Genomic DNA, 24101 nt, shown 5'->3' on the forward strand with positions numbered 1-24101 from the left:
TCACGATAATTCTTGTGGGTTTTCAGGGAAGACTTGGAAGTTGAGTATTGCCTTCTCTTCTTATTATCTGTTAGAATTTTCCTTGTTAAAAGTGGGACCATTGGTTTTCCAGCATCCTTTTTGTTCAGAGTAGCATCAAGTACCTTTATCAGTGGGCATTTCTGTGGGGAGGCATAGGGAGTTTCTGGGGTCATCCATTTTAACTGGAAAAACCATGAACTTGTTTAGGGTCTTTGATCTTCTTAAAATGTTTGGGCAAATGCTGTACATCCATCAGAGGAGTTATTTCCACATCTAGCCTTTGAATATCAAATGCCTGGTTTCTGGCTTAAGGCTGTTCATAAAAAATGTGGGTAGTGTGGCAAAAGCAGCTATCTATTGATCTACCTGATTGTCGTTTGAAGGTGATTGCTAAAATCCTCAATGAATTTGCTTTTGTTAAAGAATATAAGATTAATATCCAGTCAATCTTACCTCAAAATAAAATAGATATTGCCTTCAGTAAGGATGGTATCACATTTTGTGCCTTCTTTAGTCCTTGTTCTGTTCGATGGACCTCAGGCACACACAGGCTGTTTCTCAGGTCCTTTCAACGGAAACTTTCAAGCAAAGGCTGATCATCTGAAGGGCCTGTTAATACACATGCTTATTGATGTAGGTCAGGGAGGCTGGGCTCATAGCTTCCCTGTACTACCTTAAATTCTAAGGTCCTTCCTATTAGTCAGAAAAGGCTGATCTTAGGTCTACGGCCAAGCCACCCTGAACACACCCGATCCCCGCCTGATCTTGCGAAACTAAGCAGGGTCAGGCCTGGTTAGTACTCGAATGGGAGACCACCTAGAAAGACCAGGTGCTGTAGGCATAAAAAAAAAATAAATAAATAAATAAAATAAAATAAAGAGAAGGCTGCCCTTGACTATTCAATTAAGTAATAGTTAAATTTGCTGTCCTCATCTTTTGCCCCTTAGTTTAAGGCGCTTCTGAGATGAACAGTTTTGGTCATAAGGAAAGTGATTCAAATTGAAAATTGAAAGCTCTTGCAACGAAACTAGAACGAGAGATGAACTCATCCTTTACCAGCGTGGTGGCGAAAAGTGGTCTATATTTAGAAGATACGGCCATCATGCGTTTCTAAAAATCAGGAGTTTAGAGTTTGAGGCGACCATTGTATAATAAAGTGAACATATTAGACAGATTTTAGACATATGATTCTGGAGTTCAGGATAGAAGGTGTGGTGGATACAAATTTGGGAGTGAAGTTAGTATTTAAAACCACGAGACGGGATGAGGCCACTTTAAGTGTGAGTGTGAATCAACAAGAGAAGTTCAAATCCGAACCCTTAGTCACTGCAACGATTAGAGGCGCTAACGAAGGAAACTCAGAAGCAGCAGAAAGACAGGAGGAAACCCTAGAGAGAGCTGCACCCCCAGATCTTGGGAAACCAGCTTTCGAGAACAACCACTTAAGATACTAACAGTTGGTCAAGTGAAATGAGGACTGAAAGTTGACCACCGAGTCGCCCACCGAGAAGTCATCGGGGACTCGCGACAGAGAACTGTTTCAGTGGGGTGGCGGGGACCAAGGCCTAACTGGACCGAGTTCAGAGTGGAGTCGGTAAGCGCACACGGCTCCGTCCTGCAGGAGGACGTGGAGCAAGACTGCGTTGAGATCCGAGACTTCACTGCCTATTTGCTGATGGGGATTTAACTCTATTTCAGCCCGTCTAACTGAGCCACAGGTGCACCGTGGGTTAAGATCACAGCCCCTCACCACCCCCTACACCCGCCCCGCCAGTAAATAAATAAATAAATAAGAAAATCACAGCCCTGGACTGTCACATGGTGCTATCTTCAGAAAGGCAAAGTGTTTTTCTTCATCGATTCATGAGTTTTATAACAAAATTTTACCACGTTTCCGGAGTCCTGGTCCTATATCCCCTACGTTGAATAGGCTTTCCCTGTGCATTTTGCCTACTGTGCAGAGCAGTAGGACAATGCCAGTTTATTTCACCTATTTCCTATATGCTAACTGTTTCTCTTTCCAACTAAATTACTTTTTGGCAAATTCGTGGCTTCCAGCAGCACACTGGAATTCCTGGAGTAGAGGAAGGCAAGTCGTTCAAAATGTTGGAACTGAGTACAACTTGTTTCTTTCCAGAGTTACAAATTAAGTTCATATCTTAGTAGCTAATGCTCAGCCCATAACGCAGGGAAAGAATTATTGGCCTCAATATCATTGAAATAAAATAAGCAAAACCCACTGCAGTAGAACTCTGATAGGGACTGCTTAGTTTCCAAATGCTTAATGTAAAAAATAAACCCTTGTTCCTAAGTGACGCTTGCCACACGGACTTTTAGAACTCTAAAAATGGTTCCATATCACTTAAAAAAAAAAAAAAAAAATGAAAGCTTCTTATATTGAAAGTTCCACAATTGATAAATTGTGTTGTGTTTTTTGTTGTTGTTGTTGTTGTTGTTTTTGGTAAGATATACTCAAGAATTTGAATTTTAATGAGAATATAGATAAGAAATAGGTGCTTAGCCTACAGAAGGCCTGGCCTTGGACCGAGATGGCCCCGTGAGAATTGAAAATGAGTCAGATATGTTGCTTGTGCACCTCTGACTTCAGTGCCAGACAGAGCCTGGCTGTCTCTGACCACAGACCAAACAATTGCAGCCTCACTGGTCAGTTTTTGGAGATCTGTTTCTCCCAAACCAATCCGGGGGAAATAAAGATAGGTTGGAGGAATAAGAGATTCATAAGGACAGTAGAGGGTTATCCAAGGCAAACTTCATCTGCTGAGTGATGACTGATTGAAGAAAGAAGTGATGCTCAAAGCACAAAACATTGCAATTGAGTAACCGATAGGGTTGTTTTTCTGGTTCTATTTTACACGAGCGATGGGGGTTATTGTTTCCAACTGTGCCAGTCAAAGCCATAAGTAGAAAAACATTCATAGCCATAAGTGTCTTTATATTTAAATAGGATAGAAAATAAACAAAATAACAATTCTAGATAAGAATCCGGAAAAAGAATTAAATATGCTTAACGAAATCAGGAGGAAAGAATTCATAAAAGGTAAAAACTAAGCTTGAATCGAAAAACTAAAAATAATGGATGAGGTAAATAAAACTTTAGCTGCTTCTCTGGAAGGGTCATTAGAATAGACAAACCTCTGTCTGGCAAGCATGACCAAGTGCAAATGAAAAAGGAAACATAACCATAGTTGAAGAGAAGCTTAAAATAACTATTAGAGATGTCTGTGTGAGCTTTAAAAGCCTGATCTCACTTATATCAGTGGAGCAAAAATTGCAAGTAAATTGAGATACTGAAATCTTACAGTATATTAAAAATCTATCGTGCAGGATTCTCCTGTGTCTGGGAAGGATTAACAGCCACAGGAATGGCGCTTCTGCGAACAGCAAACACAGGACAAAGAATATGAATCCACTGTTTGGACACGTTGGGCAACAGCACAGGACTGTGACATCGGAAAGGGAAATGAATGCGATGAGCGCTACGATGCTTGAGCGTTTTACCTTTTTTATTTTTTTATTAAAAATTATTGGGGTGACACTGATTAATAAAATCAAATAAGTTTCAAGTGTACAATTTAACAGTATGTCGTATATATTTCACATTGTGCCTTCACCACCCAAAGTTAGATTTCCTTCGATCACCATATATTTGACCCCTTTTATCTTTCCCTCCCTCTGCCTTCTCCCCTCCCCGCTTCCCTCTGGTAACCACTAATCCACTGTCGGTGTCCAAAAATATGTGTGTGTCACCCTTGCCCAGGGACAGTACTAATAACCTCTGTATCGTTTCAATGTTGGTATGTGTGCTGCCGAAGCGAGCACTGTTTTACCTTCTTGAGGCAGTTTCCACATGCAAAACAGGAAGGGGAACCCCAAAACAGAAAGGGGAACCCCAAATCAGGAAGGGGAATCCCAGTCCAAGCCCAGTGGCCTCAATGCGCTGAAGATATACAGAGCAGCAGCGTGTTTGGAATTTGGGGGGCAGGATGTCAATGAGGAGTGACGTGCTCAGAGAGCTCTGCAGAGGGTTCTCCTGGAGTCTGTGACTGAAGACCCACCTGAGCAGGTGCGAGAGGGACCTACGGGAGGCCAGGGGAAGAATTGCTAGAAAGCAGGAGGCCAGACCTTCCCAGGATTATACAGAACTGAACACTTTGCATTCCAACCAGCCAGAGCATCTGCGTTTCCGTACTGGTTCTCCAAGTCTCAGTTCCACAGGGCAATGCAAGGAGGGTCCGAGGACTCTGGTTCCCAGTGGGCTATGTCGCAGGGGTGCAGGGAACTGGGACCTTTTATAACGGGCAGTGACCATGCTTGTACTTTGCCCTGTCTCCCAAGACAGTAAGCCACTTGCTCTTTGCTCTGAAAGGGGACACTATCTCTATCATCCAAGATTGTTTGCCATTCAAACGTAGCTGAAAACATAGTCCGGAGCAGAGGGCAGTCCGCTTTGCCCAGAAGATGGGCAGAGAGGCCAGTGAAGAATTGTTTCCCGACTGCTTCAAAGGGCGCGTGAGGGCTTCTCTGTTCTCCAGAGAAAGAGGAGTCCACGTGCTTACTTAGGTACCGTCCTCCCAGCATCTACTAATTGTTTTTTTTTAAAAAGTCATTTAAAAAAGTCGCAACCTTTTCTGTAAGATAAAGAAAATGCCCGTTTTCACAATTTATAAATTTTACCTATTTTCTCATGTCCTATAAGTCGCCTGCTCTCCTTCCTCAGTGCATCTTGTTTTTTCTTCTAAAAGCATCTATTTTTAATGAGGAAATCCCGCCATGTCTGTGACTCTGATTGAGTTAGTTCCCTTCTGCCTCCTGGTCTAACTTGAATGCTCTCTTTCTAGGTATACTTATTCATCCACCCACTCTCTTAATTTGGCCTTAGGTCATTCATCGGGGGAATTCAAGACGTTAATTTTTCTTAAAGAAAGCACATAAGAAAACCAGAAATTGTAAACCATCCCTATGGTTTCATTAGTTTTTACAGTTTCCATAATTTGTAACTTATACAATAGATTGCTCCTGTGTACAAAATTTTTACCTTCAAAGAGCAGGATTTCTTGTCCTCCAAGACAGCCAGGATAGAGAGCCAGCTCGTTTAAAATTCTGTGTCAGTCTGGGACCAATCAGGAGAGAGAAACTGTACAGTAATCTGAACAGGGAAAGCTTAATATAGAGAATTATTATCTCTGGGGACAGGGGATTGGAGTGACCAGGGGCTGGCTAGTAAGAAGAGACCCCTACAGAACGTAGGAAGACATAACATATATTACACAATCCTGCGTCTGTTAGCCACGCACACCCGGTGGGCTGAGATGCAGACCTCGCTGGGGAAGACTCAGCTGTGGCTACTGAATGGCAGACAGGTTGCTGTGGTGCCACACTGGTGGCGCTTGCCGGAAAGCCACCCTCTGGAACTTACTGGAAATCAGCCCTTTAGTGTGCTTGGGGGGAAAGCTGTTCACAGGGAGACGTGTCACTGGGGTCACTGCTACAAAACCACCTGAGAAGCTGCGGGCCGCTGTGCGCGGCGGCAGGGCACTGGGAAGCTGCGCACCCTGCAGGACGCAGCTGAGACGGCACCAGAACCGGGGAGCGAAACGACTGCCTCCTGTAACGACTCTCCAGCGCCCTCTACTGACAAAGCTTCAGTGCCAGCAGGCGACTTATTTAAAGGACTGATTCATTTTCATAAGGCACTCAGAGTGAATTTGGGGCTGAGAGGAAATAAGTTAATAACTAACAGAGTCCATTTGGTGACGAAATCCAGGCCTTTCATTTTTGCAAATCTGGTCTTAGTTTCCTTGTTTTGTGGGTAATGTAAATTTGAAATTTCTTTTAATTCTAACATTTCGCCATTATTTTTAATGAGTGCTGATCTCTCGTCCACTTTTTTCCTGTTATTAGTTTAGCTGTGCTGTTACATGAGTGTTTGTCTGTCTTCGGAAAGCAAGTGTGTATAAAGTTTTGTTCACTCTCTGCTCATTTGTTCAAGCCTGCTAGAAATTGTTCGAGTTTTTTGGGGTGTGTGTGTATGGGGGTGAGTGGGTGGGTGAATATGGTTAGCCTATTGTGATTTGTGGCTCTTCTTATGGGTCCCTAATGGAGTTAGGTGTCTTAGTCTCTTAGGGGGGCTATGGCGGAATACCATAGACTGAGGGGCTAAAAACAGAGATTTCTCGCAGCTCTGGAGAAGTCCAAGGTCAAGGTGCAGCAGAGTCGATGTCCAGTGAGAGCCCACTTCCTGGTTCATAAATGGCCATCTTCTCCCTGTGTCCTCACGCGATGGTAGCAGGGAAGGGGCTCTCTGGGTCTCTTTTATAAGGGCACTAATCCCATCCCAAAGGCCACCTCCAAACACAATCGCATTGGAGATTGAGATTTAACATACAAGCTTTAGGAAAACACAGTTAGTCTATACCCTAAGAAATAAAGAAAAAGCAGTCAACCTTCCCGGGTGCTCCCATTCAGTCCCCCTTAAGGATCGGCTCTGATCGTCTCCAAATTCCTTGCCTTGGCCTGGAAGACCTTTCATGATCTAGGCCCTGGCTACTTCTCAGTCCCCATCAGTTACCTTCTCCAGCCACAATGGCCTTCTTGCTGCCCTTCAGACACCAAAGCGGGTGTGTCTCATAACCCCTGCACTTGCCGTTCCCTCTGCTGGAGTATTCTTCCCCCAAGATTCTTACATGTCACACTTCCTCACCTTCTGGCCTCTGATCAAATGAGTAAAGGGTCGATTTATCAAAAGGACTTATAACCGCTATCTATCATCTATCACCCATCTCTCTTTCTAACCTATGTACCGAATAGCAGTGTTTCAAAAATATACAAGCAAAGATGATATAAACAGAGAATGAGACCAATCTATAACCATCATTGGAGACCTTACCAGCTTTCTCTGATATAAAACTAGATAAAAAGTTGGTAAGGAACTACTTACATGCTGTTTCCAAGGTTGAAAATAAAAGGAGGAATAAAGATATGAAAACGAAAAAGGATTACCAGAGATAAAATGGTGCAATATATGATTTAAATGGTCAGTTCATCTTGGAGAAATGTGTATGCTCCTAATAGCATTTCTGAATACAGTAAGCGAAAATGGACACAACTAAGGGGAGGGGGAAAAAACCCCAGAGCCATAACTGGAGATTTTAATTGATAAGAAAGCCGGCAAAATGTGAGGGAGGCAGCTAAAAGCAGTAAACAGGAAAATTTATAAGCTCGAAATATATATATTAGAAAGGCACAAAGGTTGAAATTTGATGAAGTATTCACATAATCCTCAAGAAGTTAGGAAAAAAAAAAAACCCACCAAAATAAATGCAAAGTGAGCATAAGCTAGGAAAGAAAAATAATAAGTTCAACTATGCGAATGTGGACATTTCAAAGGATGCTCTGGATTTAAATTCTGAACAATTTGCCAGACGACTCCAGCCATATGGCTTTGGTGTACTACCCAAAATTCAGGGGAAATACCGATCTCACCAAATTTACACCAACATCTGCTCTGGATAGCGAAGGATCGATATTCCCACTGAAGTCTGTAGAAGTATTCAGGGCTATTACTAAACTCTTAATTTTTTGCCAAATGGATGAAAATCTCTTGATATTTAGTAGTCATTTTGGACTTTCATTATCTGTCCACACTCTTTGCTCTTTCCTGTTTATTTTTGTAAACCTTATGTTAACATCATCACCTTGTTACACACTGTCTTCAGTTTCTTTGAACTTTGTTGGTAGAATATTAAATTTTTGTCATCTTTCTTCTTAGTAACTTTTGTTTCTTAATGAATACCTTCAGTTCTCCAGCAATGTATACATATTCTTCTAATTTTACATTTCGTTGTTTATAATGTATACATATTCTTCTAATTTTACATTTCGTTGGGATTTGTCAGTATCGTGAGGTAGTTAACTTGATATTTCCTCCTATTGTCTCAACACCATTTTTTTTGAAGAGGTTCTTACGGATTAGAAATGCCATCTTATATGTTAAATCGACATGTACACAGCACTCTGTCTCTGGGCTCTATTCTGTTCTTCTGATGTATTTGTCCATTTCTGTGTAGCTATTTTACAATAATTAAGAGAAGTCCGTCATTTTTTCTTTTTTGAAATTTCTATTACTGTACCTTAACTTCCAAATGCTTTTACTTTTTGGATTTTGATCGAAATTGCAATGATTTGGGGAAGGCGCTGATGGTTTTCTAACATCGGTCCTCCCTTTTCTCGGTTCTTGCCACGTCTCCGTTTTTATCGTCTTTTGTCTTTTGGTAAAACTATAGTTTTCTACACAAAGGTCTTTCACACTTCGTGTTAAGTGTGATCCTATTTTATATGCATTGTGTCATTTTATTACAAATGGAGATTTTAAAAATCTTTTTTAGTGTGGACAGAAGGTATATATGTTTTTATATTCTATGCCTCTGAGCTTTTTTTATTCATTCAGGTTTTCCCCAGAGATGGTCACATGAGCTAAAAACGTCTCACCTCTTCTGGTTCAGTAACAATATCCATTTTTTTTTTTAGCATTTGTAGTGGGCCTGCCTCTTTGTTTTGTTCTAATGAATACTTTGAACATTTCACCATTAATTGAGATTACATCACACCGGAATTGCATTTTATCTGATAACGAATAACTTTAGGACATTTACTTTTCCTCAAGGTTTCCTTTTTTCCTTGGTATTTTCTCATAAATGGAGGCTGGTAGTCATTACTCAAATATATGACATGGCATCTATCACATTAATCATGTTTCCCCCCTTCCTATTACTTCTTAATATAGTTAACAAAGCATTGACGACGTTTTCTAATCACTCATTTTGTTTCCGATTTCTTTTAAAGATACAATTCCAGATTGTATTTACTAGTATTTCATATAGCTTATGACCTGGGGTTTAGGTATATTGTACTTAACACTGTTTATCAACTATTAACATATCAACCTATTAAAACTCCCATGAATGTTCTGATGTTTGACATGTAAGCTTCAGTCAGTCGGGAGGCTACATTACGCTCGTAAGCGTTTCTGGAGGAACGGGATAAGAGGTGGCACAGCCTGGCGAGAGGCGCCAGTGCCCTCATTCAGGACTCAGTGCACCTAGGTTCGGCCTGCGTTTGCCATGAGGTTGTGAGACAGTCTTCGGCAAGAATCACCCCTCTTGGCTTCAGATTAAAAACCTGTAAAGCAGGTCACCAGGAGGACCCGGTGTCCAAGTGGTGGGCACAGCGCCCACTGCTGCGTAACTGCAAGACGGTATTACATTCGGAGCACGGCGCTCCGAACTGAAAAGCACTTGTAAGTGAAGAGAACGATATAAACACATTACAAGCTCCAAAGCCATGTAAAACCCGAAGGCATTAAAATTTATTAAATGATGCAATAACAACAGAATTCTTTATTTACAATAGCATTATTTAACATCAAATAAGCAAAGAGCATCAGCAAAGCAATATTAACTTGCATAAATGTATTTAAAATTTCTCTGAATATATCTACCTTTGCATAAACTGCTCACACTAGAAATACAAACATCAATGCAGGTGAACAAAGTGATGTTCAGAGTCAACTCCATTCTGAAAATAAATCACAACCTGAAACACTGTAAGCTTTCTCCTGAAGAACCATAGTTAATATATTGCTTAATTTTACCCTTGTATAATCTTTTCATATACACACATCTCAGATGCAACTTCATGAGGAACTGTACAAATAAAACCCACAAATGACAAAGGAAAAAAATGACAGTTAAATGTTTGAAGAAATGTATCATCATCACTATTCAACAACGTAAAGGTTAAGTGATGATGCACTTATTCAAAAATTGTACACAATTCACTATACAAATATAATACATCGGACAGCTATGTAGGAATATACAAGACTTAAAAACAGATCTAAGGCATTATGCTAGATTTTAGCATTTTGAGGTTCTTGCACATAGCTTTTACCTGTAGTAAGAAACTTAAAAGATTTTGTTTTAGTCTATAAAGAAACACCAGGGAGAAAATTCTAATTAAAATCGAAGCCACTACAGTAATTTACTTTTGTGCAGAGAATGCTTTGCTCTTAGGCAGCATACTACCATACAAATACTAGAAAATTTTAAATTCACACCAACAATTAATGGCTTAAGTTGCATTTCAAAATTGATTGTGTATCTTTGGGTTCTACAAGTGGATCTGGGCCACCCATTTCATGTGTTCAGCCCATGTGGACTCCATTTTTAAACACAGATTAAAAATTGCATTATATAAACTGCAAAAACATTGCTTTCAATTATTACAGGCCATAAGAGAAACACGTGGGAGGGGGGGCATTTTAATCTTCGAGTCAAACGAATTCATTGCTGGAAAACAGTTTCACTTCACTTTGTCAACTTACCACATTACATGAACACTTAAATGAGTCTTACGACCAAGTTAATGTATGTATACTTTTCACATTTTGTGTTTTTCACATTTAGTAATATAAGTAAAACACTGATTCTTTGTTCTATTAAACAAAAACCGAGGACTCAGCCTAACGAATTTACTGTGCACAGCGTGAGAAATACTGATAATGAAGGGGATCGATTTGGCTTTTGCTTCTACAGTGATCAATATGATCAGAGGATTCCTTCACTTACTTTTCTTCTCTTAGATGTAAAGCAAACTCCATTACCTGATCTGAACCATAAGAGACTTTATCATCTCTTTTCCTTCAAAACAGTCATGATCATGAATTGTTGGGAATGACCAGCATCACAGGTTTGCAGATCTGTCTGACTTGGGATTGACATTGAAACACAGTGGGCAGATGAAGAAACAATAAAAGATACACAGGTATTTTTTTGGACACGGTTATAGTGAAAAGGAACTCAGAACTCAAAACAACAAATCCAGTTTAAACTCCATTTCTCTTTTGTGCTGTGTGAAGTCAAAGTCATTCTAAGTCACATACTTCTAAAGAGCAACTTGAAACGGGTCACATTGAATTGTGTATGACGTAAGCCTCAACGCGCCGACGAGGTCACGGAGTTTCGGGCCAACATCTGCTCGCTTTTCCCGTCACGGCTGGGCAACCCAATGGTTTGGCTGAGAAAAGCAGAGCCAAAAAAAGCAGAGGGGGACCTGTGAACTGGTGGCCGCTGAGAAGTGCTGTTCCTTGGCCACCTCCCTGTAGTGAGACCCCTCTCAAGTGGAAAAAGGTATCAAAATGCAAATTTCCAGAAAATTTCTTTAGTATGGAGCAACACCTTCAGACTGTCTACTTAGCATTTATCTTTGGGTGATCTCGCTCTATAAGCCGTGATTCGTATATACAGGGAGAGACAGAAATATAAATGGGGGTGGCTTGTCCATTTTTCACCCTGCCACAAATAATCAAATTTCAAGGAAAAGGCTCTCTGTTCCTAAAAAGCCTGGCTAGTGAGATATAAAATGCTTTGCTTTTTAGACATCAAAAGGACATCATTCTGAAATTTAGGTAAGAAAGTATGTGTGTTATAGGGGTTGGGGAGAAATAGCTCAAAAAAGGTCATCAGTTTCTTGGTACTGCAGTTGTCTGAAACTGACCCCAATTAATAAAAGGTTATTCCCCTACTGGAGTGAGCAAGAAAAACAACCAGAAAAGTGGCCTGCTTTAGTAACATGTAGTCTTTCTAAGGTTCATTAAGAAAGAATATAAACATATAAAAATCAAGAACTGGTTCCTACAGCGGCTGCATATCATATAGATTACATAAATGATTTATGAGCAGAATCACAAGGTTTAGAAAATAAAAAGTTTTAAGTCTACAAATTAGGTCTAATCAAGGCATTGATATCCTTTACAAAACACCTTTAGGAGACGTTGCTATGAAGATATCTAATTTAATACTGAAGTACCTCATTTTTGAGTCAATTCCACAATATGTATACCTCACAAAAATTATACAATTAAAACACTTAAGTTCTCAACTTAAATTATTGCTTGTTTACATATAAATTGGATTTTATGTACCTTACAAAACTTCGGCTTAGTCAGCACTGCTAGAAAACAAAATAAAAAACACACGGCGGAGGTTAAATCTGTCGTGATATCTGCTGTCAATTTTAAACACGCCATTGTTTTCTGTCCTGTAGGCCAGCGTCGCGGGGACACAGTGCACGTGCTTCTAAAGCGGGCACCCTCAGTGTGGCCGGTGTCTGGTCTTAGCTCCTCTCCTTGCCAGTGAATGTGGTTTTCTGAAATTTAATCGTTAGCAATTGGTAAGTGGCTGGCACAACATTTAGGAAATAAAGGGTTTACCTGGTTTCTGTTGCTTTTATTATGACTATTATTATTTTTAAATGAACAAAAGTGGGGAGAACTGGGGCAGGTGGAGAGGGATGGGGAGTCGGGATCAGGTGGGTAGGAGGAGGAGATGCTGATCCAAGCTGATCATCGGATCAATCGAAAGGGAACTAAATTCGGAAATGAGAAATATTTCTTCTTGATTCACGATTTAGATGAACCAGTCTGGTTTTAACAAATAAAAAGCGGGGCTGGGGGTGGGGGGGCGTGGAAGGAAAAGGAGAAAGCACTTGTTAACATTAACAGCCCTCTCACAGGCCCCTTCTCATCTGTTCAGTAACTGGAAATGTCCCAACTCAGCCTTGAGAGCTCACGACCATGACTCTGCTGCTCTTCGCCCTCGGGCATCTGTCCAAACAGCGCTGTCCATGGTGTCTGCCCTGCTCTGATCCCAAATGCAGGCTTTAGTGTAGAACACCTGGAGTTCTTTGTTTTTTTTTTAAAATTCTTTTCTCCCCCCTTGATGAAATCTGAATCTTCTGTACTAGACTGATGAGCCAGGAACGAAGCAAGAAACCAGCGTCTGGAACCACACGGGACAGAGCGAGCGTGCGGCAGGTCTCCTTAAATACGACATTTACATACATTCAATCTGACACGGGTATGAAATCTGCCTGTCAACATTTACTTCGCAGGAGAGATCTAAGTTGCACTAAGGTGAATGCAGTGAACAGACTGAGCGACTGTCTGGACGCAAGCTTCAGACTGTCCAGAGAAGAGGCAGCTCCTCGCGCCACAGCCCGCTCCACCTGGGGGCCAGGCCCAGGCCCGTCCGCTGGGCCTGCCTGGGCAGAACCGGCCGGCAGGTCGGGTGGGTCGAAACGAACAGACGCAGCTCTCCAGACTGGGAGGCGCTTCGAGCGAGTGAGCCCAGTCGGCTGAAGAAAGAAGCAGCCAGCTGCCTCCGGTGTCAGCAGTACTTCTGCGGGAAGAGAAAGCTGTGAGAGATCTCTGATTTCGGATAAAACCATCATAAAGCCCATCACAAACACATCGAAGACCTCCACCATTTTAAATAATGCCGACCACAAGGGCTGCCCCTGGATGAGTCACACTTGACGTTGATGCAGACGAGCAGGGGGCACCGTTTCTGAGTGAACACAAACACCGTCTGCACAGGCCAGCAGATTCCTTCCGCTATTCTGAAGGACACAGACTGCGATGCGTCGCCAGCCTCTCCTGCATGACTGCTGCTCTGAGCGATGGCGTCCCAGTCCAATTAAATCTCTCCCACCTTCTCAAAAGACATAACTGAAACTCTCAGTTGCTGAACTGCTCCTGCCTTTGACAGCATCCAGTCCAGAAGCGGCCACCGCTTTCCCAACCCTTCCTCGAAATCATCGAACTCACTTCCTGTAACATGTCCCTCTTGACTCTCCTTTACTGAGGTGCCTTCCACACCCCCAGGGAGTGTGTGCTCCTCGCTTCAGCATGTGAAATCACCCGGGGCTCTGACTCAACGCTATACTTATTTGTTTCTGGCTGCTATGAGCTGATGATGGACACCAAGGGTTGTCCGCTTTCTGTAGTGAGCAAGAATCAGGTGCAGGTATTTCTTTGGTTGGTGCAAGTTTATCAGTCAACACTTTTCTTTGGCTAGTGACTATCTTCCCCGCAAAAATTTTCATTCATTTAGCAAATATTAATTGAGCATCTACTGTGTGTCAGGTACTGAGGATATAATCATAACAAGACACTTCTAGTCACTGCTAGAAAACTTTGCTGAACAGGCCAGGCAGATGACTGAACAACAGTGTGATCCGAGTTCTGTGGGAACATTTAACAACTGCTTCTGGGATTTAGATATTTAGACACATAATTTTAGCACATCAGGGCCATTAAAAATTATCTAGTTTAAGTAAGATTAGAGAGCAAGTCGGCCCCAAACCATCTAGTTCACCAGCACCTTGAAAGGGACCTGGGGACACTCGCCAGATCACGGACCCCAGTGGTCGGAGGTGGGGTCACGCTCCTGGTCACAGAGTTCTCCCCAGCTTACAGACTAGCTTAGGAGACCTCTGATGACATGTCCTCTTCGGAGGACGTTTAACGAACTTTTCTCTGTAATATATTTTTTCCTAATTTGTGTCACTTACATGATTTTACATGGAAATACTTCATGGCTTGGACTGAAATATGGGAAAAAATCCTTCAATTTCCAAGGAGTCTGAAGAAAAATTCTACTGAGAAGTATTTATGTCCTTAGAAACTTTAAGCCAGTATCTTTAACATGGACCGACATCAGCAAGTAGCTATTAGCCACAGTCAGTTTAGGGACAGAGAACGCTGAGCATGGCCTATGCCTCTGGAGTGACGCTGCTTGGCTTGGCATTCTGGCTGTGTCACTTGTGGGGTGGGGAGGAGTCACTTAATCTTTTTGCACATGATATGTCTTAGGGCTGTTGTGAAGATTATATAAGTGCTCAGTAAATGTCACCACCAACTCAAAGCAGATCCTAGTTAGTGATCTCTCCATAACACTAGTTAATACAACTAATTACAACTATACTTCATACAAGAGCCACGAGGCTGAGCCGTAAACTCAACTTTAATATGTTTAAATATATACACAATATAAAGGGATATTATAATTCCCATAAAAGGAAGAATCTTTTGGTTAAATAAAGTTATTGTCCTCCTCTAAACAGTTTTTTGGTAAATCCAGTTTGGTAAATCTAGTATCCACTAGCTCTGCTTAAGCAAGGTACAATTTTAATCTCCGCTTCAAGATAAATGGAGCGCAGATTCAATTAATGATGGATCACGGAGGTTTCTAGCTCAACAAACAGAACCAGATTACCAATAAAAATCTGAAAAGAAGTTCCTGACTCTCGGCAGCAGCGGGGAGTATTATAGAAACACAGGACAACAAAAATGCTCAAAGCCCTCTCTGTGCACACATCAGCAGTATGGTGACAAATCGGTTATTACTCGTGGCTTAGAAGGGATATACTGTACATGTTATTCACAAAGGAAACGAGAGTGCCTGTGACAGACTGTTCCCTGGCTTTAACGTTCAGCATAAACAAAGCAGAGATAGACAAGCCAGATTTAAGAGAAAGCTGAAAGAAACAGAGAAAGTGAGAGGGGTATAAATGACCAGGGCTTAATGATGGGGGTCAGGGAGACTCTCCATGGCTCCCCAAGGGCCCCATCGATGGAGAGAACATCCTACATTTACTGCAGCTGCTCTCCGTGACCCTAACGCTCGCTGACGGCCCCATTTTCGTTTTAGTGAGCACCTGGACATGCGTGAAGGTAAACGCCTTGGTTCTCAGGGTTCGTCCGCCTAATGCTCCCCTCTTCACTGTGCCCAGCGCTAGCTCTGAGGCCGAGTCGAGGCTGGGAGGTCCCTGCCTCTCTCTGGTGCTACTCGGGGTGGTCTTCCTCCCCCCTAAGACGTAGCCGCCGCTCACCAGCTGTGTGACGCTGGCCCCGAGGCCCAGTCTCCTCGTCTAGAAAGGCTGGGAGGCCAAACTGCCTCTGCCGGCCGCATCTGCGCCCGCGGGCACAGCCCTTTCCTCACTTCAGAGGCTCCTCCCTGCTGAGACCAAGCTCCCGACGACTGAGGCTGGCCTTGCGGGCACCCTTCCCGTCCCTGCCGGAGCTACGAGAAGGGAGAAGGGAACGGAGCCAACGAGAGACTCATCTGTTCCCTCTGGCTTTCTCCAACGTGACCTGCGTCGAACGCTGAGAAAAACCTCACGAGAGCTCCATGCCCCTCCGGGGAGGCGGGCAGGGGCGGACAAGGGCTGAGACCGCGCGCCTGGGGCCGGCCTGCGGGGATTCGCTTCCCGGTGTCGCGGGACCTCGCGCTGGGCGCTGAAGCCTCAGGAAGGGAGCTCTGCCATCGGTTGTGCTGAGGTTTAAAGGACGTTAAAATTTAAATAAAGCTCTTAGCAGAGAACCAGGCTTACAGTAGGTGCTCGGTACACGTCGGCTGTTTCTGTAATTGTTTAACAAGAAGATGGCGTGACCACCGGGAGTCCTGCTTGACAGCAGGCAAGTCTCCCTTCTCAGAGGTGACACGCAGCAGGACAGAAGGCGAGTCCCTTTCTGGCTCGGGGAAGACGGGAGCGGGAGACTGGGCCGCTTCTCCCGAGGGCCTTGCCCTCAGAGGTGGCTTTCGCAGAAGCCTTGCTCTGCTGGAGCCCTGGTCTGGGCCGGGTCACAGTCACCCTGGAGGGTGAGGGACGGAAGGTCTGATCCTGGCATGGTGGCTTCGGAGAGGGAGGTGTGACTCAGGCCTCCCAAATACATTCTTCTCTGCACGTGGCGAGAGATGACGTGCTCAGAGGGTGAGCCCCCTGGCACTCTGGGCTTAAAATGAGCATCCTCTGTGGAAGCCGAGTTATCGCTAAGTCATAGTCCCCCTGGGGAGTCCCTCCCAGGGTCAGGCCTCCGTTCTGCACATAAGCCGTCCTGAGTCATGTGGTCTCTACCTGTGGAGACGCGGCGGAGCGGAGACCAGGGCTGGCAGCAGGACAGGGCAGCCCCCCGAGGGCCTTCAGCCCTCAGTGATGGCACACAGAGTCTAAACACGTCAATATGAAACACACTCCTCCTGCTGTCTGGCTAACTCCGTCAGTACCTGACCATCCAGACGAGCTGTGCGTCTGAGCGCATGGGTAACATCCACGCGACTCCCGCCCACAGGAGAACAGGAGAAGCCACAGAGAAATTTCGCACACTATGTCGTTAAAATCTGGATCGAGTTTATGCTGTTACTTTTTAAACCTGAATGGTAATGTCAACGAAACCATCCAAGAGCCACTTTCCTGGTAGGAAACTCAATATCAATCCTACGTTTTCTCCACTGAGAGAGCCTGTAACTTAAAGGGTCAGGATTGTTTCTGTTGCCTCAAGGGGCTCACAGAGCCTCCCTGTAACGGCTGCTGCCAGGCACACGCTCCCTGGGCTCTGAGTACTGACCACTGTTTTAGATCTGGCTGAACGTGGTGCTATTACTCTCCTTAGAGCGAGTGTTTAAGGTGACAAGTGAATAATATATAAGATTGTTGCCCAAACAAAATAAAATACAGACAAACACTTAGAATAAACATAGACTTAATTAAAGGAGAGACAGTATCATAAATTGGTTCTTCACCCTCCTGAAAATCTAACAGTACAATTTAGGAAAAGCAAAAATAAATCAAAGTTTGCCCAAACATGACTAATTCATTGCTACTTTATGTTTTGCTTTGCTGTAATAATATCATTCCAAAGCAAAATTAGTGTTCTTAATTAACATGCCACCATCGGTTCAATTAAAATCGGCTTAAAGAAATAATTATTCACACAAAACCATTGTACGTCAGATAAAATTAGAAGACATTTTTAAAAATTACAAGCATTACAACGATCTTCAATCTACTGGCTGACAATATACCTGCCAATTTTGGTCTATAAAATATTCATGTTCACTTTTCGACCCTGTTCACGCATTTCTTCGCTGTTTCTTACCCGGGACGCGTCTCCCTCCTGCTTGATCATATCCATGCCGGGCAGCTGGTTTGGGAAAAGGCTGCCTCCCCTCAGAGCAGGGTCACTAACCTGAAGGCGACAGGACAGGACAGTGGCAGTTTAGAGGGACCCAGAAATAACCAGCCATCAACCTGCCTCCTCTTTGTGTTCACAAGAGTAACCGGGAAAGACGACTATGTAAAAGTGGCTACGCCCCTCAATCTGGTCTCCCATGTTTATACTTCGGGGAGAACACAGAGGCACATGAAAACAAATACTTATTTATAAACATATATAAGCTGCTATCGAATTAAATTTTACTTGCATCCTGTACAAAAATTCAACAGAGACGATAACACTAGAAACACTTTCGTGCCACACGCTCACCTTCTTGGCTGACTCGAATTAGGCCAACGCTCACATTTGGGGCTCTGAGGTCATCTGAGCGGCTCCTAATATCTTTGTTGCTCAGGCAAGTTACGATTTGCAAGAGCAGGGTGAAGACCCAGATCAGCACTGATTTTGTGACTATTCTATGACCAAGCGAACCATTCATCAGCATTTGTACATTTCTTTCACAAATTACAAAGGAAATGTACCACTGCTGATACAGGATTGATTGTGTCTGAAGATACACAGTGCATTTGTTATCTGGGAGCTTCTGATAGTCAAAAGGTTTAAATCTATACGAAAGTTTGCAAGCAATCTGGATTGTTAAAATGCACCAACTCACCTCTGGGTAGGCCGGCTAGGACCCACGCCAGCCTAGACCGCCTTAGCAGCCCTTACCTGGTACACTTTCCCTAGAGAGCAAATCAGGAACCACTCATGGCCCGTTTTTGTAGAAAATTCATCAACACTACATTTTCTCCATCGAAAAGCTAAAAGTCTGTATTTCTTTAATTGATGTCTGTGTCACTTACCCAAATAAGCATTTAGCCACCATCAATCCAACTACAGAAGTGCAAATTACTATCACACACATGCATAGAGCTTTCTTAAATTGCAAAGAGCTTTAAATTTTCTATGCATTTTTATTAATATCTTTTTACAGAATAAAACATGATAAGCAGTGTTTACAGTGTAAAAGCACTAAAATTCAGCAAATTTTCGCGCAAATGGTGGTGTACCAGCAGCAGCATGAAACAGACCAAAGCGAGGCTTCCGGCTGGCACCGTCTCACAGCTGTGATCTGAGACTCAGTGCTCTCAGTGCCTGACCGGTTAAGTCATTTAAGCTTCCCGCGCCACAGCAACTCCACGTATAACGTAAGATTCTAGGTCCTTGCCACGTCTGGGCTTTGAAAGAACTACTGAGATAGTAGAATGCCGAACATTCTGTGCCCTTTAAAATTAAGACCTCCTGTAAATACCATTTAAAAGTTATTAACAAGTATCTTTAACTGTGGATCAGCCCACCACAGATATCTGAGTTCCAGAATGGCTATGTGAGATATGAGATATCAGAAGCTTTGAGTCTCTTTCCCACCAGTGAAGCTGGTATGTACATAGGGGTAGTAGAATGGTGGTGTTATTCAACAAAAAACAGAATTATTAAAAAAAAAGTTGACCAAAAATAAAGAATAGTTTTTGGATCATCTCTGTCAGTCTCTTACTGCACGAGTGAAGTGTCATTTAAAGCTAACTGGATGGCAGAAGTTTGGCCTTTGTGATTCGTCTGGTTTTACATTTAGAAAACAAATCAGTTCTTACACTATAAATCCAAAATAAAGCTATTTAAAGCTCATATAAGACTCCATATTTAGAGATTAATTTTAGATACTGCTAAATTCTTCAAATAGGAGAAAAAATTAAGTGACAAGGAAGTTAAATATTTTCAAAGATCCTTGAGTAGCCAGGCTTTCTTCCATTATTTCATCATTAACAAGTACTCCTGTTAATCTCACTGACACAAGTGAAAAAAACACTTCAAAATAAAGGTGGGAGTTGACAGCAGATGTCGCAAGATACATGCATTGCAGAAAACAGACAGAAAGTCAGGACATGGGCTCCGGGCCACGCACCTGCTCGGGACCCATGGAGGACAGCCCCGACGTAGGCACGGAGGTCACTGAGGTCATGCTGATCTGTCCTGTCATCTGGTTCATGTTGCTCATCCCGCCTGTGTTGGTCGCCATGGATACGTTGATGTTCATGTTGTTACTGTACATGCTGGTGTTTGCTTGCTGCCCGAAGTGTGGAGGGGACTGCTGTGAAAACATGCTAGGACGCAACGAGAGGGAAAGCGTCAGAGCCTTCGGCGAGCGGGCAGGCAGCTCGGAGCACGTTTCTCCGGCATTTGCTTTCAGGATGCATAAATCCAGCCTGAGAGGACAGGGGAGAGGGGTGTGGGGGAGGGGTGTGTGGGGGCGGCGACGGCCAAAGGAGGAGAGGTCAGAAACAGCAGGGGACGTGCCCAGCGGAGCTGCAGGGCGACCACGTGGCCTCGAAGGTCTGGAATGACATTTCCCACTTTCACGCGCACAGACGGGCTTTCTGTTTGCTTTTATTACGCGCACCGATAAAGCATGGCGCCTAGGGCACCGCCGTCCTCAGCAGTTTCCATCAGAAACCAGGGGGGCTGGTGCCTTCTTAGGGGAGTTCTTTTCACTCCCAAGGAACAGATACTATGCCAAGCTTTTGTAAATTCTGGTAACTTCTGCCCTAGGAGAGGTAAACTGGCTCGCTTGGCAGTTTACTCGATGTCACTTGCTTGAGCAAAAAAGTTATGAAAACTGCAGAAGAGAGGCACGTGCTCTCCAGACATTCCCTGGCACCGTCCAAGAGACACAAGCGCAGCGTACCTGCTCCCGCCCAGGCTCCCCTGCGCCCATCCGTTCATGTCCGAGGACGCCTGGTAGGCTGGGTTAGCCTGGGACTGCTGCATCATGGGGCTCTGCGTATGCGCCATCCTGGGCGACATCAGAGGGCTCTGGGGGGTCGTAGCCCCAGTAAAGCCAGGATCAGGCTGCTGACTTATTCCTTAAAACACAAAACCGGAAATCCAAAGGAGATTGTTAGTTTTATTGCAGAGACTGGGGGGAAAGAAAGAGAACATTCAAATTAAATACACACAGAAAATTACTTTAAAATATCTGATCATATATTGGTTAATTATATATATTTTAAATAGATTCCAGGCTGGGATAAAGGGCACGAAGAGAAAAATCTCCACGCCCCGATCCCCTGTAGTAGTGACAGGGACCATATCAAACGTCATGGCTAGAGGCAGAGAGAGAAAATACTATTTTCCCCCATATCCTTCTCCAAATCAAAAATGGATCTCATAAAATCCAAAAATGGATTTCACTTGACCCCGAAATAGTCTAGAAAATTTTATATATCCTAAGGACTATTTAAGTTTAAACTGGATTAAAGTTTGACTATATATGAAAAGTCAACACATTTGAATCGTTTTTATTTTTATTGAATTGACCCATCATTCTATATGATAGATGCATTTTTTAAAAACAAGTAACTGCACTGATGATTGGCTTGTTTGTCTTTATAAAGGGCTCTATGATATTCTTGAAGATAAGAAAAAAAATTCAATGCAAGCTTCTTGTTTAGTTTAGTGGCAAATGACATTTAGACCCAAAGGAAAAAGAAACTTTCAGAAGAGTTTTCTAAATCATCAAAAAGATAATAGAGGAAAGGAGCCTGAAAATAAAGGAGGCGATTTCTTAAAAAATTTCAAGGATGATGTTAAGGTAAGCACATTTTTGTCTACAGGATGTGTAAAATGTGCATATTTAATTAATACTTAAATTAGCTGTAAAAGAAAAGTTTAAGATCACATGGGAAAAAGCTGCATATTATCTCTGATTATCTCTGTTTCTTTAAAGAAATGCGAGACATACATTTGACCACAAAAACTTGATATTATGTATAGATAATGCTGGCAAAAGATAGGGAAAGTCATTTTGAATATTCACGTTAACGTAAGCACTTTTATCAATAATTCAATTAATTGAACATGACATGCACACAAATATTAACGTTGATGACATTATACCTTTGTCTCTTAAGACTGACATTAAACAACAAGTCGATATGAAAAAACTAAGGTCTTTCATTGTGGTTTCTACATAGCACTTCTCAAGAATAAACCATTCAAGATCTGGTATAATCGTGAAAGTCTTTATTTTTGAAAAGTGGCAGAATGTCTCTAATATTTACGTTTATAAGTCTTTCAGCATTTTGTATATATCCATTGATTTGTTTGAGTCAGAGGTTTTGACATATAAATATAAACACATCCGCCTATATTGAGACACTGACATAAACATATTCATACATGCATGCGCGCGCGCGCACACACACACACTCACACACTCTCACACTTACTTCAGTCACTCTTAAAGTAAGACCTGCACTCAGAGAAAAGGTGGTACCTGAGCTGAGAGACTGGAAGGTACCGTGCTGGACCTGGGGACTCCTGACAGGCCCTACCTGTCCGCCCAGGTTTCCCATCATCCCCTGGTTAGCCAGGTTCATCTGGGAGCCATGCAAAGAGCTGCGAGAGAGGAGCTGCGACCCAGGGCTGGGGGACAGTGGGGTGAAGGGGCTGGAGAGAGGTGGTGGGGACAGAAGTCCAGTACCGTAGTTTGGAGGAAACGGAAACTGCTGTGCGTTGGCCTGGGGGATCCGGGGGTTGCTCATAGCTGCTGGCATGCCGCCAGGAGCCACCATGCTGGAGGTCATCGTCAACCCTTGTCCTCTCATCATCAAAGTTCTTTGCTGAACTTGCTGCTGCTGATGCATCTGCCTCTGTCGAAGATGCTGGTTCAGGATCTCCCTCTGCCTCTGGGCCAGCATCTGTGCGTTAATAGGTGCCTGAAGGGGGGGACACACGAGGGAGGCATCGGGGGTGGACACGGGTCGGAAAATAAGCCTCACATTAGAAACTCGGTAACGAATGGCATAGCCTCGCGCAAAATTATTTGGGAAATAAATTTACATGGAAAGAACATTTTAGAGTTGAACAACTGGTGGTTGAGAACGTGAGCTTCCAAGTTCTACAGAGATGATGACGATTCTGAAGCCCTGCAAGGACGCATGTGGGAGAGAGCTCGGGACTCGCTGTGAGATGGGCCACAGCGAGCCGAAGGACCTCACGGAAACACTGTCCCAGCTGTGATGTCAGCTTTGAGGATGGCACTTTAGAGTCTCATTCTAGGGACATTCAAGTCTAAAGGGGAACCGAATCGATGCGCCCAAAGGTGGCCTGAAGCACTTCAGGAAAAGCTGGGCAGAGGCAGGAAGGAAGGGGTCGTGTGGGGAGGGAGGGTGACAAGGGCACACAGGGGAGCTGGGACGATGCGGGGAGGGATGCGTGCGGGAAGAGGCACCAACGCTTGCCGTCAGGAGGCGGTATGCGGCCGGTTCTGGGCCCCGGCAACACAGAGCCAGTCCTCCTGTCGTGGATTCCGTTCCTGTGAACTTGCTGACTCACTAAAATGTATCTGTAACCCCCAAATCGATATGCACAGCGCTGCTGCCGTTCACGGGCGTGCGAGACGCCCCACGCGCCTTCCTGTCATCTTCCATTCTGTAAATAAGGGGCCTCCTTTGTGGACTATTTGGTTGCACGTTTTTGACACTGTTGTACTTTTGCTGGCGACCCCGCCGTGTAAAATGGCTCCCGAGGGCAGTGCTGCAGAGCTGCGTAGTGCCCAGTGCACGAGGCTGTGCCGGGCCGTGCGCAGGAAACGTGTGTGTGGGACGCGCGTCCTCCAGGCGGGAGTCACGGCGCTGCTGGCTGTGAGCTCAGTGCTGGGGAATCGACAGTATGTATCAATACTGAACAGGCATCTTCAAACAGAAACACGCCTGAAACAGGGTTACATGTTACCAGGACTGATGAAAGTGTTGCGACCAGGGGCTCACAGGAGCCTGACTCTTTCCTTCCCCTTGCATCAGTGGTTCGGTAGCTACTCAGTCAGTGTTTGCCCTAAGTTTGTAGAACATGACAGACGTGAATAAGGAGAACTGACTGCACCGGGCAATAAACATGGCAGGGAGCGACGAAGCAGATGGAAAACCGAGCGACATCACAGGCCCACTGTGCTGACCCGGACGGTATGGCTTCGAAGCTACTTTACACGGACTATCATAGAGGAAGAAATGACAAGAGGAGTTGAATGAACACAGGGAAAGCCGGCGGCTGGTCTCTCCTTACCTGTGTTGGTACTCCAGGCCTCAGAGTCAGGTTCACATTGGAAACATTGCTGATCTGATTCATAAGCGGCTGGCGATTCTAAATGCATTCACGCAGGAGAATG

General features: G+C 43.8%; 1 protein-coding gene and 2 pseudogenes across 6 annotated transcripts in view; 1 reads left to right on the forward strand and 2 right to left on the reverse strand.

The window, feature by feature from the left end:
- The first annotated feature begins 741 nt into the window (after positions 1 to 741).
- On the forward strand, positions 742 to 862 carry LOC112472683 (annotated as a pseudogene).
- Positions 863 to 3770: 2908 nt separating this feature from the next.
- Positions 3771 to 3861, reverse strand: LOC112472724 (annotated as a pseudogene).
- Positions 3862 to 9378: 5517 nt separating this feature from the next.
- Positions 9379 to 24101, reverse strand: part of NCOA2 (nuclear receptor coactivator 2) — a 252360-nt gene continuing 237637 nt past the window's right edge. For 5 of the 6 annotated variants that reach the window (XM_006924020.2, XM_015598653.2, XM_025041208.1 and 2 more), the window contains 6 exons: positions 23999 to 24076; positions 22419 to 22653; positions 20622 to 20799; positions 19842 to 20040; positions 17819 to 17908; positions 9379 to 13277 (listed from right to left, as the gene is read on the reverse strand). In XM_006924020.2, coding sequence (XP_006924082.1) covers positions 13266 to 13277; positions 17819 to 17908; positions 19842 to 20040; positions 20622 to 20799; positions 22419 to 22653; positions 23999 to 24076 — 792 coding nt within the window. In that variant the 3' untranslated portion in view covers positions 9379 to 13265. The remainder of the gene's footprint in view (positions 13278 to 17818; positions 17909 to 19841; positions 20041 to 20621; positions 20800 to 22418; positions 22654 to 23998; positions 24077 to 24101) is intronic. The other variant, XM_025041207.1, reaches the window with a different exon arrangement.

This window comes from Pteropus alecto, unplaced genomic scaffold, assembly GCF_000325575.1.
Source record: "Pteropus alecto unplaced genomic scaffold, ASM32557v1 scaffold87, whole genome shotgun sequence".
Classification (NCBI taxonomy): Eukaryota; Metazoa; Chordata; class Mammalia; order Chiroptera; family Pteropodidae; genus Pteropus; species Pteropus alecto.